This window comes from Halyomorpha halys, unplaced genomic scaffold, assembly GCF_000696795.3.
Source record: "Halyomorpha halys isolate HHAL.00 unplaced genomic scaffold, Hhal_1.1 Scaffold1522.1, whole genome shotgun sequence".
Taxonomy (NCBI): domain Eukaryota; kingdom Metazoa; phylum Arthropoda; class Insecta; order Hemiptera; family Pentatomidae; genus Halyomorpha; species Halyomorpha halys.
The window spans coordinates 85,807-98,855 of record NW_027111581.1 but is presented as its reverse complement, the minus strand read 5'-3'; the positions used below and the strand labels follow the sequence as shown (position 1 = coordinate 98,855).

Genomic DNA, 13,049 nt, shown 5'->3' with positions numbered 1-13,049 from the left:
AATGAATAAATAAAAAAAAATTTCGAGTAATGACAATTGTTCGGAAATAAATACCAAAATGACAACAGTTGTATACATATTGAACAAATATGTAACAATTAAACTTATAAATTAATTGTATAATGCATTTTCGATAACTACTGAAAGATTTAATATATAGTCGTACGATTATTGTAAAAATCAAATATCAAGGCAATATCTAAATAAAAAAAATATTTAAAAATAAATTACATGAATTAATTTTTCTTATAATCCTCGTTCATCATTAATCATAGTAATAGATTTGACTAAAATTTCTTAATAAGGAAGCCATACTGGACCCAGAAAGTATAGTAATCAGGAATTTAATATGACAATAAAAGAAATAATTCGAAAAATATTGCAACAGGTTCACGAGGATTAAACATTGTTTGAGGTATCTAAGTACATGTTGATTTGTACAAACAGTTACAGAATATGTGATTCATAAACAATGTTTACAATTCAACTTTAGGTTGAAATATGTTAAAACCATTTGACAGCCATCAAACCATTGACAGTCATAAATTTCATAATGCATTTTCGATAAATACTGAAAACATTAATGTTGTCATTAGAAATGAAATTTTAAGATAATAACTAAATGGAAAAATGTTATGTAAAAGTAAAAAATATTTAAAAATAAACTACACTAGATCAACAAAAACAGGGTTCGAGATATCTTTTCTCTTTCTTTTTAATTCCGGTTCATCATTAATATAGTACATCAAATGGATCTTATGAAAAATTGTGAATTTCGAGCTATGGCGTTCTAAATTAGACACAAAAATGAAAACAATTCCATACATATTGTACAAAAATACAAACTTATAGAATATTTTCATAATACATTTTTGAAAACTACTGAAAGCTTTAATATTGTCGTATGATTATAGGAAAAATGAAATATCAAGACAATACCAAAATATTTGATGAATAAAAAAAAAATGTAGCATATTATTTTTCCTTTATATATTTACATAAATTATTTTTTCTTTTAACCATAGTTTATCATTAATCATGGTAATAGATTTAACTAAAATAGCTTAATAAGGAGACCATACTGGTCCAAGGAAATTTAGCAATGATGATACTAATTGTTATTAGGACTTTAATATGATATTAAAAGAAATCATTCGGAAAATATCGCAACTGCTTCACGACAATTAAAAATCGTTTGTGGTAGGTGAGTACATGTTGATTAATACAGAACGTTGCAGAATACGTGATTCTTATGCAATGTTTACAACAATTTGACTGTAGGCTGAAATATGTTAAAATCATTTGACAGTCATGAAACAGACAAGAGAAAAACAATTAGAGCCATAAATTCGTTCATTGATCTATCTGTTGCATCGAGCCCATATGTGACTAGGGATTGGGCCTAGATAAAGGAAAAGCGTGGGTGTTCTATACAGGGTGGGACGATTATCGCTAAAAAGAACATTTGAGGACTGCAATTTGGAGCAGCGGAAGTGCACAAGAAGGAAATGGTAGCTCGGGAGTCGAATTGGGACCACTTCACAGGCTCTGAAGCCAAATAGGAGATTTGACCAGGAGGAAAACACTGGACCATATGGCAGTCCCGCCCCCACGTGTTTTGGCGCCCCCGTTCAAAACAGTATATCGATCCAACATGGCCGGAGAACAACCGATGGAATTTGGGTTTTTATTTTATTTCAGAAAACTAACAGCGTTCTGAATAGTGTACAAAGGGGCCTATGGACATAGAGGGTCAGATCTGGGCTAGTGGTAAGGAGAACGTACCCTCGGATGTAGCATATGTCAGGCTAACCTCACCTTTTGTATAATGTAGCAGCGAGAATTGTAGGCAGTACATATGTAGGTCCCATCGGCGTCGAGGCAGGCTGTCAGGGGGTCGTGTAGATGGCGTACGGCCAAATGCGGCTGGTTCTTTTGGGGCATTCCTTCATGCCCCTTCGGCTCTAAACATCGGGACCTGTTGCGGCGTTTCAGCTGCGCGACTGAAACAGTCCTAGAGCATCCCCACCCCGCGCAAGCGCATCTTTACTAAATTACCTTTCTTACTAAATTCAAATCCAACCGTTATTTCTCCCTATTTCTATCCATATCACACTGTTCTAGTGAAATTCTTTCATGTGCCATGCAATATTTGCAGTAAGTGCTAATCATCTAATGTATGTTAAGCGAGTCGGTTAAGTGGCGAGTTAATTTTTACTAAAATCCACTTGATACTCTCGTCTAATATATTGTAATTAAAATAACCTCATCAAAAATCTGATGTACTTAGATAAAATTCTTGCATGCTACAAAAAATACAACTTCAAAACTTCAATTTTCCTCTTGAGAGTTAGTTTAACATTAAGCATGAGAATAACAATGTTTCGCTACATTACTTTTAACAACTTTTAAATAAGACAATAAAATAAATAAGAAAATATTCTGTACTAAAGACCATTCTTATAAAAATACTTTTCTCCGAGGCAACACTGAAGAACGAAAAAAAAGTCAGACATCGTCTTAGAAAGCTTACGTGTCAATAGAGCGCGTTGCAATCAGTCAGCTGAGAAAGAAAGTTAATTATTCAAGATGTCAATTCCGCCCTGATTTCGGGTTAGGTTATATCGAGTCAGTTTGAAGTCGTCTAGGGCTTCTTTTCATAAACAAATGTCGAGTTTGATCATGACAATTTGAAATATTAGCTTATCATGTCTTCGAGAGTGTTAAGGAAACTAGGTTTACAAGGGGAAAAAGAAATAACTTGTATTAATGACGATGCAAGTGATCCTGAGGCTGATTTTTCCAATTCCAGTGGAGCTAAGAAGAAACAGCTCAATATAAATCGCTATGATTTGGTAATTAGTTTTTTATCTTCAACGAGAATCGAGTCATTATTGATACTTAAATAAATCATGTTGTGGTTATTTATTTTGTGCTATTGAGCCTTGACCGTTCATTACTCATTTATCAATATTTCTAGCTGAATCAGCAGTCTCATTCCGAAAGTGAAGTTAAGGAGGATGATGACCACGAAACAGCTGGTTCCCTCAATGCTCAAGAAGGAGCTATAGACCTTAAAGATGCTTCTAGGAGAAAGAAGAAGAAAAAGAAAAAGAAACCGTGCAAACTCCCTAGTAGTAATACTAGAAGTAGTGAAGATAACATCGAAGTAATTTTTGCAAATCAATTTGTATTATTAAAAAAAAAAAATGATCTTGTTTTGAAACTGTTTATTTTTTGTTCAGGATGAAGTTGAAAGATCAGTGCGAGAAGTTAATGAAATTCTTGGAGAGATTGAAACTGTAGGACAGGCCCATCCGGCGGATTCTGGTAATTCAAGCCTAAGAAAGGGTGTTCTTCATGTAGAACACAGAGCTCTGAACCCCAACAACGAACTGAGGCGAATTTTTGGTTCTAAAATATTGCAGACCGAGCAAATGTGCGTATTTGTGAGTATTCTTGATACTTGTTTGTAATTATCTAGTTGTCATTGTTTTAATTTATTTCTAGAAAAAAGAGAGGTAGAAGTCGAGGACATATTAAGTCTACATTCCTTGTTACGCCTAAAGAAAATTGGCCTCCTATAGGAAAATCTGGTATGTTTTGAGTCGATCTAAGCATTATACTGGATTTTTCAAAGAATTACTTATTAAAATATGTTTCAGGTCTTTCTATGAAGTTGGTCGAAAGCAAAAATGGGATCCATTACTTCGCCTATGAGCACTCATTGAACTATCAACAAGTTCAGATGAAGTTTTTAGAAGCTGTCGAGAGTCTGAATCCGGATAATATTGTTGTAAGATTTAATATACGTGATTGATTGAAGTAATAAGTCACCTTTTTTACTTGAAATAAATTGGAACGGCTTTAATTTCAGAGTATTATTAACATGTCACCATACCACGTGGATGGATTACTACAGCTTTCGGAATTCTGTCGTCTGAGTGAGGATTTATCTATGGCTGCAGAACTAGTACAGAGAGCATTGTATTGTCTTGAAATGGCCTTTCACCCTTCATTTTCCCTTTCATCTGGCAATTCAAGGCTGGATTATAGAAAGCAGGAGAACAGGTAACATCTATAATAATTAATTTTGAAATATAACGTGCCATTTATATATTAATGTATAACATCTATTTAATATTAGTTAAAAATTTATATGTTTCTAATTTTATTTTATTACATTAAAGCTTAAGGATTGAATACTTTGACTCAAAGCTATACTATTATTATAGACTAGCTAACCCGGCAATGCTTTGCTATTGCTATATTTAAGGATGTATATAGATTTAATGAACGCAATTGATAGTTCGATAAAAATTATTGTATTTAGTTAAAATTAAACATTTACGTATACTTTATTATTATGGTTTGGTAACATAAATTGAACCAATATAGGCTATAAGGAATGAAACAGTGATTTTTATTATTTTTTAAAAGGTATAGCAATAGTTTATTTCTTTTTGCAATAAAACTCAAGGCTGTATCTGTATCTAATAGTGATATAAAGGAACTATTTGTCCTTGGTTCATGTCGTAAAATTAAAATTATGGGTAAAACACAAATCCACAAAAATATTGGTTGGTTTCTCATTGCTCATGTAATTATAATTACTGTTTTATTCAATTTTATTTTATTGCAATGCTCTTAAATATACAATTTTTTTTTTTTTAAATACCAATACTATAAATACAAATTCATACTAATAAATGATTGGACTTGCTATATTCAGATGATGTTTTATACACATATAAAATGATAAGAAAAGAAAGTGGTAATATTCAAATATTAGTTCTATATTGAAACAATTCAGGCCGACTGACATATCAAAGTGTGGTAAAAGATTTTATAGGAGTGAAACAAAGTCGATATTCAATTTTAGCAGCTCAAGAAACTAATTTTATTAATGTAGGCTGAAAGAGCAGGCATTCAGCTTTCCAATGATTCCATTAACGTAGGAATTGGATAAAATGTAGAGAAGTTATGAACGATTATATGAACAATAGTCACCAGAATAAAAAAAAAATCCTAATTTTTAATTTCTTCGAAGAATAGTATTTAGGAGGGGAGGGGTATGAGACAACGCTAAAAATGAATATGATTTGCTTTTTCCTAAAAAAAAAAAAGTTGTTGGCCTACTTTACCCTCATTCATATTATGTTTTATAATTGCTTGTTCATGTTGTTTAAAGGAAACAGTGATATTGTTTTCTTATTCTTCGGCAAAGAGACAGATCGATTGGTATACAATAACGTATAATAAAACGTATAATTTCTGAGCTATATACCAAAAACGATAATTTTGTTCATAATTTTTAAAATTGGAGATTTCAGTAGTTTTAAACCTTCTAAATTTAAGTGTCGAACATGTTCATTGAAAAAAGTAATGTAAATTTTCATTCTATTTTTATATGCCAAACATTGAAATTTGGAATTTCTAAAGATTTCAAATGTTTTTGTATTTTTTCCATAATAAATATTTTAATTTTCATTATCGCCTATAACATCCAAACTTCTCTATATCCATTAGGTTTTTAAAAAAATACAATTAAAATTATTATATATAGAAGATTAACTGTATTGAATAAAAAGATACAGAGTAGGTAAATTTAACGGTATAAAAGTACAAAAGTGACATTTAAATAAAACAATTTGGCAATATCATAAAAATAATAATGCAGGAGGAAAAACTTAATTAAAGTATAAAGTTGTGTTGCCCAACTTCATTGGGTTCCTAATCACACAGCATACTTATTTTAGTCTAACCAGACACTATTTTTAATCTTATGATAAATAAGACAAGTATACAATAATAATAAACATTAGCAATATATAAAATTAAAACATGACTTTCTTTTTTCTTTTCATCTCTTTAGTTCTTTTATCTTTTTTTCCCCTTTTTCTTTTTCATGATTTTTTCCCCTTCTTTCCTCTTTCTCTCTTTTTTTTTCTTTTCCTTCCCTTCTTTTTCCCATTCATATTTTGGTTTCAACCCAATGTGCCTTTAACAGAATAATGGATAAAATAGTGATAGAGATATGAGAAAATATATGAAAGATACTTTCTATGTTTATACTACTAACTATGTTTGAATTAACCTTTTTTCACTTTTTTTTTTTTAATAATTTTTTTGTATATAAACTAACTGGAAAACAATTAAACAATATAATAATAATTAGCATTTTATGTATATATATATTTTTTTGCACAATAGGATTGTTCAATCAGTCTATTTTTGCCTTATTTCTTATCACTATTATTGCTTATCACTTCATCATTACATTTTATCTTATCACTTATCAAACTTTATCAATTACTTCTTTTTTTTCCTTTTCTTTTCCCTGTGTGGGTGAAATTGGTTTATTCCATACAGTCAAATATTAATTAACTGTATTCTATCTAAATATCTCTGTAGGACAGTTTGCCCAATCCATTTGTTACTACTATTATTTATTAAGTTAAATATATCTGATTTACTAATATACTGTATCATAACTATATCTGTTATACAGGTTATATATTTCAAATATTTATGGATGTAACATATTTTTACAAAGTCTGTTATTTTTAATATACTATTGTAAATAATATTTTGATTTGTATCGAGATGTTTGAACAATATTTTGTGTTGTTTTTTGTATGGTGAATATTTAAGTACGTTTTAGGGGGTCTCATTACCTCTACAATGTTCGCATTGAAAAGTTTCAGTTAGGCCTATTTTGTGCAGGTAGTTATTGCTAATTCCATGATTCATTCTCTCTCTTAGTACTTCTTCATTATTAATAATTTACTTGTTAATTACCAATTATTAGGTCAGTTAACATATCTTCTTGGTTAATTAATAGATCTGTTTAGTTTTATATATAGTAATATTCCAGTTTTATTAAAATATAAAAGGAAATTTGATAGTTTTTATTCTTCTCAGATCTAAAGTTTAAATGAAAAGATTAAATAGTAGATAAATATGAGAATTTTATTTTAAGTTATATAACATTATTGACTCTTATCTCAGGGTGGATTTTCCAGACATTCAGAACACAATGACACTTGATTAAATTAAACTAAATTAATAGCTACTTTTACAAATATAATTAAATCCTAGGTAGAGCAAACTAACCAATTATATATTCTTCTTTGGTGATTGATGATTATGATGTCTTCGTTCTAAAGATGTCATAATTCGTTCTAAAGACCCCTGACAGTAGACAAAGGGTCGGTCTTCCTCTAGCGATCCAAACAAAGAGTGTTTTTCTTCCTTCAATTATATAATCTTTTTGGGATTACTGGTGATTCTTGATCTCTTCTGTCTAAATATCTATCTCTGACATTAGACAACCCTACTTCCAGGAGACGTCCTCTCTCCTGCCATCCTGGCAAACAAGTGTCCTGTTTCCTTTGTTCATGGTTCGATAGTTGTTGTAAACATTGATTGTAGCACAACGGTTTTGAGTTATTATCCATAATTCTCTTTATGTAGGTTTTTTCTTAATACTTATTTTCTTCTTCTATTTTATCTTAAATTTACTGTAAATACAATCATGATAGGGAAATAAATAAAGTTGAAAATATTTGAATTTGCTCAACATGGCAGTGATTCTACCGGCTTCAGAATGTCGCCAACATCTTGACTCTTTGAACAATGTTTTTTTTTACTCCATATTTGACTGAACAAAATTGTCTAGTTTGCTTTTTGGTTCAACAAAACAAATGAACAATATTGAACATTGATGCATAAAATAAAACCATCTATACAAAAAACAAACATTTATAAAAAAAGAGGATGTTACAATATACATATTTTGATTAATTTTTTATACCTCTTCCTTTATATTTATTTTATTTCCATATCACTTTTATACTCTTACATCGATGGGACATGCTCTATATGCTTATATTTTAGTCTTGATGAAGAACTGCAGTGTGGTTAAAGCGTTAACCTTTTATAAATAATTGAAACTATTTCGTGTTTGTTTTTCTTGACCACAACTCAAACCATCTTCTGATTCACCTAGCGCTGGTCAAAAAGAATAATGACACAATTGTAAATCTTGTGGTATTGACTTCATTGTGTTTCATTGGCAGGCTCAACAATGCATTTACAAACATTTAGTAAATACTTTTCTGAGTCAGCCAACACAAAAGTTAATTTCACAAAATTTTTCAGTTGTGTTGTTATTCTTCTGGAGCAGTGATATATATTATCATCTATGTATAATAATTTCATGATTTTAATTATGTATTTTTTTAAAGTTAATGGATTATAGCAGTATGGTGTATGAAAATTAAAATAATTATTATGGAAAAAAAAATTGTTGGTGTATAGAAATAAATAAAAATGTATGCTACTTTTTCTTACCCTCACATTCGACAGATGAGATCATCTCCACCTTTATATCTGTTTTATTTACATGACTCTTAACACTCTTACATTTATGATTTAACTGCTCTGTATAATTTTTTTTTAGCCCCGATGAAGACCTATTGTATAGGTCATACTATGAATTGTTAATAATTAGCTTAAAATATTTCTTGGCTTTTTTCTTTTTACAAGGTTTGGAAAAAATAAATTACATAATTCAAAAAGCAGTGTATTAAGAACAAAATAGAGAATAAAATATTGACATTAGTTTTTCTATATTCCTCCTTGGCCCCCGGCACTAAAAGGGTTAAGTAACCATGTGGTTACTCTTGCCCTATTGTGAATACATTTTATAACTAGGGAGGAAAAACTTTATTAAAATGCAAAGTTGTGCTGGCCAACTACATTGGGTTACTAGTCACACAGCATACTTATTTTAGTCTAATCAGACAATATTTTAAATCTTATAATAAATAAGCCTATAAAAGTATACAATAACTATTATAAACATAAGTAATAGACAACACTGGGAGTCACGGTAGCAGTGTGGTAATGCGCCAGTCTACCAATCTGAAGATTATGAGATCGAGCCCCGGCCCTACCCTGGATTTTTCAAGCATATAAATATGCAATAATCACTCACAACCTCCTCCCGGGCATTTGTGAGGCCCGTAAGCCCATGGGTGGCACTCACAAAAATAGGCGTGGGAGTGACGAACCCATCCTATGAAAACCTCGTCATGAGACGCATGCTGTATTTCCTACATACATCACGTGAGGCCTTGGACCTCTATGATCTGTCACGCCAATAATAATATACAACACTACTAGAACATGACTTTTTTTTCCCCTTTCATCTTCTTTTTTTCATATCATGGGTTCTTGTCTTTTTTTTTCTCCTATTTCTTTTTCATGATTTTTTTTCCCTCCTTTCTCCTCCCTTCTTTTTCTGTTTCATATTTTGGTTTCAACCCAATGTGCCTTTAACAGAATAATGGATAAAATAGTGATAGAGATATGAGAAAAGTATCTTTCATAAAAGATACTTAAGTAATAAATATAAATTTAAAAAAATAAACAAACTATGTTTAAATTAATATAGAATAAATATTAAAAATATATACAAAAATAATAAAGTAATTAATAAAATAACAAGATAAAATACGTATTCAACCTTTCTAATCTCCTGTAAACCTTTTACAGATCTCTCTTCATAGCTTTGTTCAAACATGCTCTGTTCGTTGGTTCCCGTGCCTGCTATCGAACTGCCCTTGAATTCTGCAAGCTTATCCTCTCCCTAGAGCCCGAGAAGGATCCGCTAGCCGTCGTTCTCATTCTAGACTTCTTCGCATTACGCTGCCAGGAATATGAATGGCTAATTAGGATATCCAATGAATGGGAATGTACAAGGAATCTTTCTCAGGTAATTTTTTTTTTTTTTTTACAATTTTATTGTTATCATTTCCTACTGGATAAACGACTAACTTAGAATTCTTATACAAGACTGAAAATAAATGAAACTGCTCGTTGAATCCGACTATTACTATACTTATTAGACAAACAGTTTAAACTTCCAATCCACTACAAAAGACTGTTCTACATGTCTAAAATAAGGCCAATGTGGATATACGGAGTCGAGCTCCAATAAACCTAATTCCTCTCGTATTGAATCCTCACAACCCAAAATCTTTTGTAAAATCCTCAATTACTCTATCTCAAATAAAATCATCAATAAAGAAATTAATGTTCCATATGTAACCGATCTAGCATGAACCAGATATCAATCCTTCTATTATAAAGTCCAAACCCACTGTTTTCCAATCTTGCTTCCTCTTCCATTACTGACAATCCTCCGAGGCGCCTGAAAATAAGATGGCTTCGTGACCTTCTAATGTAGAAGTTTTATTGGAGTGCTACCATAGGGTAGTTTCTCTACATGCATGTATCATACCATTATAATCTAACACCAGATTTTCTAGATGTATTTTTCCATAAATGTTACTAAATAAATTAAAAAATGAAATTGTTATCGTTACTTTTTGGGATTGTATCTAAGCATTGGTTTTTAATTTTTCTACCATATTTTAACTTAAATACGACAGTAAGTGATCTGTTGAATGTTTTGAAGCTTTCATTATTGGACTTTGAGACTAAAGTTTTAATGAAAATATTAATTGGAATATTGTTGATTGACCGTTAAGTAAATAAAAGGAATTTTAATAGTTTTTACTTATTCTCATATCTTAAGTATAGCTTAGGTTCAAATGAAAAGCTTTAATATTTAACAGATAGGAGAATTTTATAACATAATTGACTCTTAATCTCAGGGCTTGTTTTTCTACTAATAACACTTAATTAAATTAATATCTACTTTTACAAATGTATTTAATTTTAGGTTGAGTGAAACTAACCAATTTATAAATAATCTTTTTTTGATGATTGATGGTTTTGATGTCTTATATTTCAATAAACAAACCCTGACTAAACAAAGCATTGGTCCTCTAACTCTCTTCTGCACACATCCAATCTCTGGCGAGACAAACAAAGAGTTGCTTTATCTTCTTGGATTTTTCTAGATGTCTTCTTTTTAAAAGATGTCTACTAGTGAGAGTAGACAAAAGGATGTCCAGGACCTCCCGCCTCCAGGAACTGTCCTCTCTCTCCCGTGTCTAAACAACAAGGGATCTCTAAACCAAACGTCCTGTCTAGATGTTACATGTAAACATCAATTGTAGGACACAGTTTTGAGTTTTTTTCTTATTAATCTTTAATATTTATTTTTTGACTTCTATTTTTTCTTGAATCTACTCTAATTATAAACATGATGGGAAGATAAATAAAGTTTAAAATAGTTGAATCTGCTCAACATGGCCGCTATTCAATGGACTTTTGGAAGGACACCCGCCGCTATCTTGCTTATTTTGAATAATGTATTTTTACTTCATATTTGACTGATGAAAATTGCTTAGCTTGCGTTTTGGTTCAATAACATAAATAAACAATACTAAAACGATATTTAACATTGATACATAAAAATTAAAACATACTAAAAACCATTTATATAAACAAAGAGGATAATACAATATATTCCTATCTATATTTAAATTTTACTAGTATTATCTTTACTTTAAGTCAAATGGCTTTTATTCTTACTTCTTTTAGTCTTCTATCTTTAAGTGTTTACTCTATTTTTTATATTTCTTTTTTAGTTTTATTTGTTATTATTTCTGTTATCATTTATTGTCTAATACCTTTATGTAATTCTTGTTTATTTATACTTCTCACTGTAAATATTTATTTTATTTAATTGACTTTGTTCCTTTTTGTATAAACTTTCACATATTTTAAATCATATTTAGCCACATTTTAGTTTACTTTTATTTCATTTTATCTATTCTCTCATTTTGTTATATTATTTTAGTTGTTTGTGTCTTTTTTAGCCTCTTCCAGACCATTTCCCTTTTATATATTACATACGGTCAATCAATGGTCTTTAAAATAAAATTTATCAAATTATATTTATATTAAATTTAAAATTGATTGTTGTGTATTGTTTGACTATTATATAACTCTATAGTGTTATTATTAATTCTGTGCCTAGCTCCCGAACTTTGCCTACTCGCTGGCCATGGCTCAGTTCCAGTTGGGGGAGACAGAGGTCGCTCACTCATTGCTCCAGTCAGCACTGATAAAGTTCCCTGGAGTTTTGCTGCCGCTGATGGATAAATGTGGCGCCGTAGTTGATTCAAGGGTTTCATCTAGCGCTTACTTTTCTAATGCACAATCCACGTAAGTATCTTTTTAACCCTTTATATAGCATAATCATCCTTATTTATTTTTAATTTTTTTTTTGTTTTTTAAATGGGATATAATATTGAGAATCAAAATATAATGTTTTAAGATACTTGGTGATTTTTTATTTTGTATTATTATTATTATAGTTACATAGTCTATATATATATATATATATATCATCTATCATATCAACCAGTGTGCTTGTTGGGACATTTATAGATGCATTAGCTGACCTGGCAATGCTTTGCTATTGCTATATTTGATGAATATTGATCACAATTGATAGGTTGGTGAATTGGCCGAAACGTTGGACTAATGAATAAATAAAGTGTTGAGACGGATTTGGATATAAAATTGATTTTTTTAATAAAACAAATAAGTATATTGAGCTAAAAATAATAAATATAAAATTGTATAACTATATCAAATAATGTAGAAACAAAATGTGGACTATATGCATGCTCTCCACCAAGATATCGCCATCCTTCTCAGTTACCATGCGTGTGATGGTGAATGATTTCTAGGGAGTCCAGAATTATCCCTTCTGCTATTTTTGCATATCCTTGATGTCAGCACAGAGTTCCTTCATGAAGCTACTTGTTGTGCTTGATATACTTTTACTAGCTCTGAACCAGAGGCCTCTCACCTTGAAGTCTCTTTTCCCGAAGCTCTCATGGAACTTTTCCATAAGGGATAAATTTATTAGGGGTATTCATGATGTTGTGTTAAATGTTAAATGTTATAACTATAAGATTGTGATCAGCCCTATTTGAAGTCATGTTAAACGTTAAATGCATAAGAGCCCGGATAGCGGATTTTCTCAGCAACTTGTTGTATAAGCCTTTATGTTTATAACCTTCCTTCCAGACCCTCATGTTATTGTTTACTTCAGTTTT

The 13,049-nt window shown here is 30.4% G+C and overlaps 1 protein-coding gene across 1 annotated transcript in view; it reads left to right on the top strand.

Moving 5' to 3' along the window:
- Positions 1-2,562: 2,562 nt before the first annotated feature.
- Positions 2,563-13,049, top strand: part of Nulp1 (Nuclear localized protein 1) — a 26,039-nt gene continuing 15,552 nt past the window's right edge. Inside the window, exons 1-8 of the mRNA XM_014435133.3 lie at positions 2,563-2,855; positions 2,981-3,169; positions 3,246-3,439; positions 3,511-3,596; positions 3,666-3,796; positions 3,878-4,071; positions 9,562-9,781; positions 11,960-12,147. Coding sequence (XP_014290619.1) covers positions 2,709-2,855; positions 2,981-3,169; positions 3,246-3,439; positions 3,511-3,596; positions 3,666-3,796; positions 3,878-4,071; positions 9,562-9,781; positions 11,960-12,147 — 1,349 coding nt within the window. The 5' untranslated portion in view covers positions 2,563-2,708. The remainder of the gene's footprint in view (positions 2,856-2,980; positions 3,170-3,245; positions 3,440-3,510; positions 3,597-3,665; positions 3,797-3,877; positions 4,072-9,561; positions 9,782-11,959; positions 12,148-13,049) is intronic.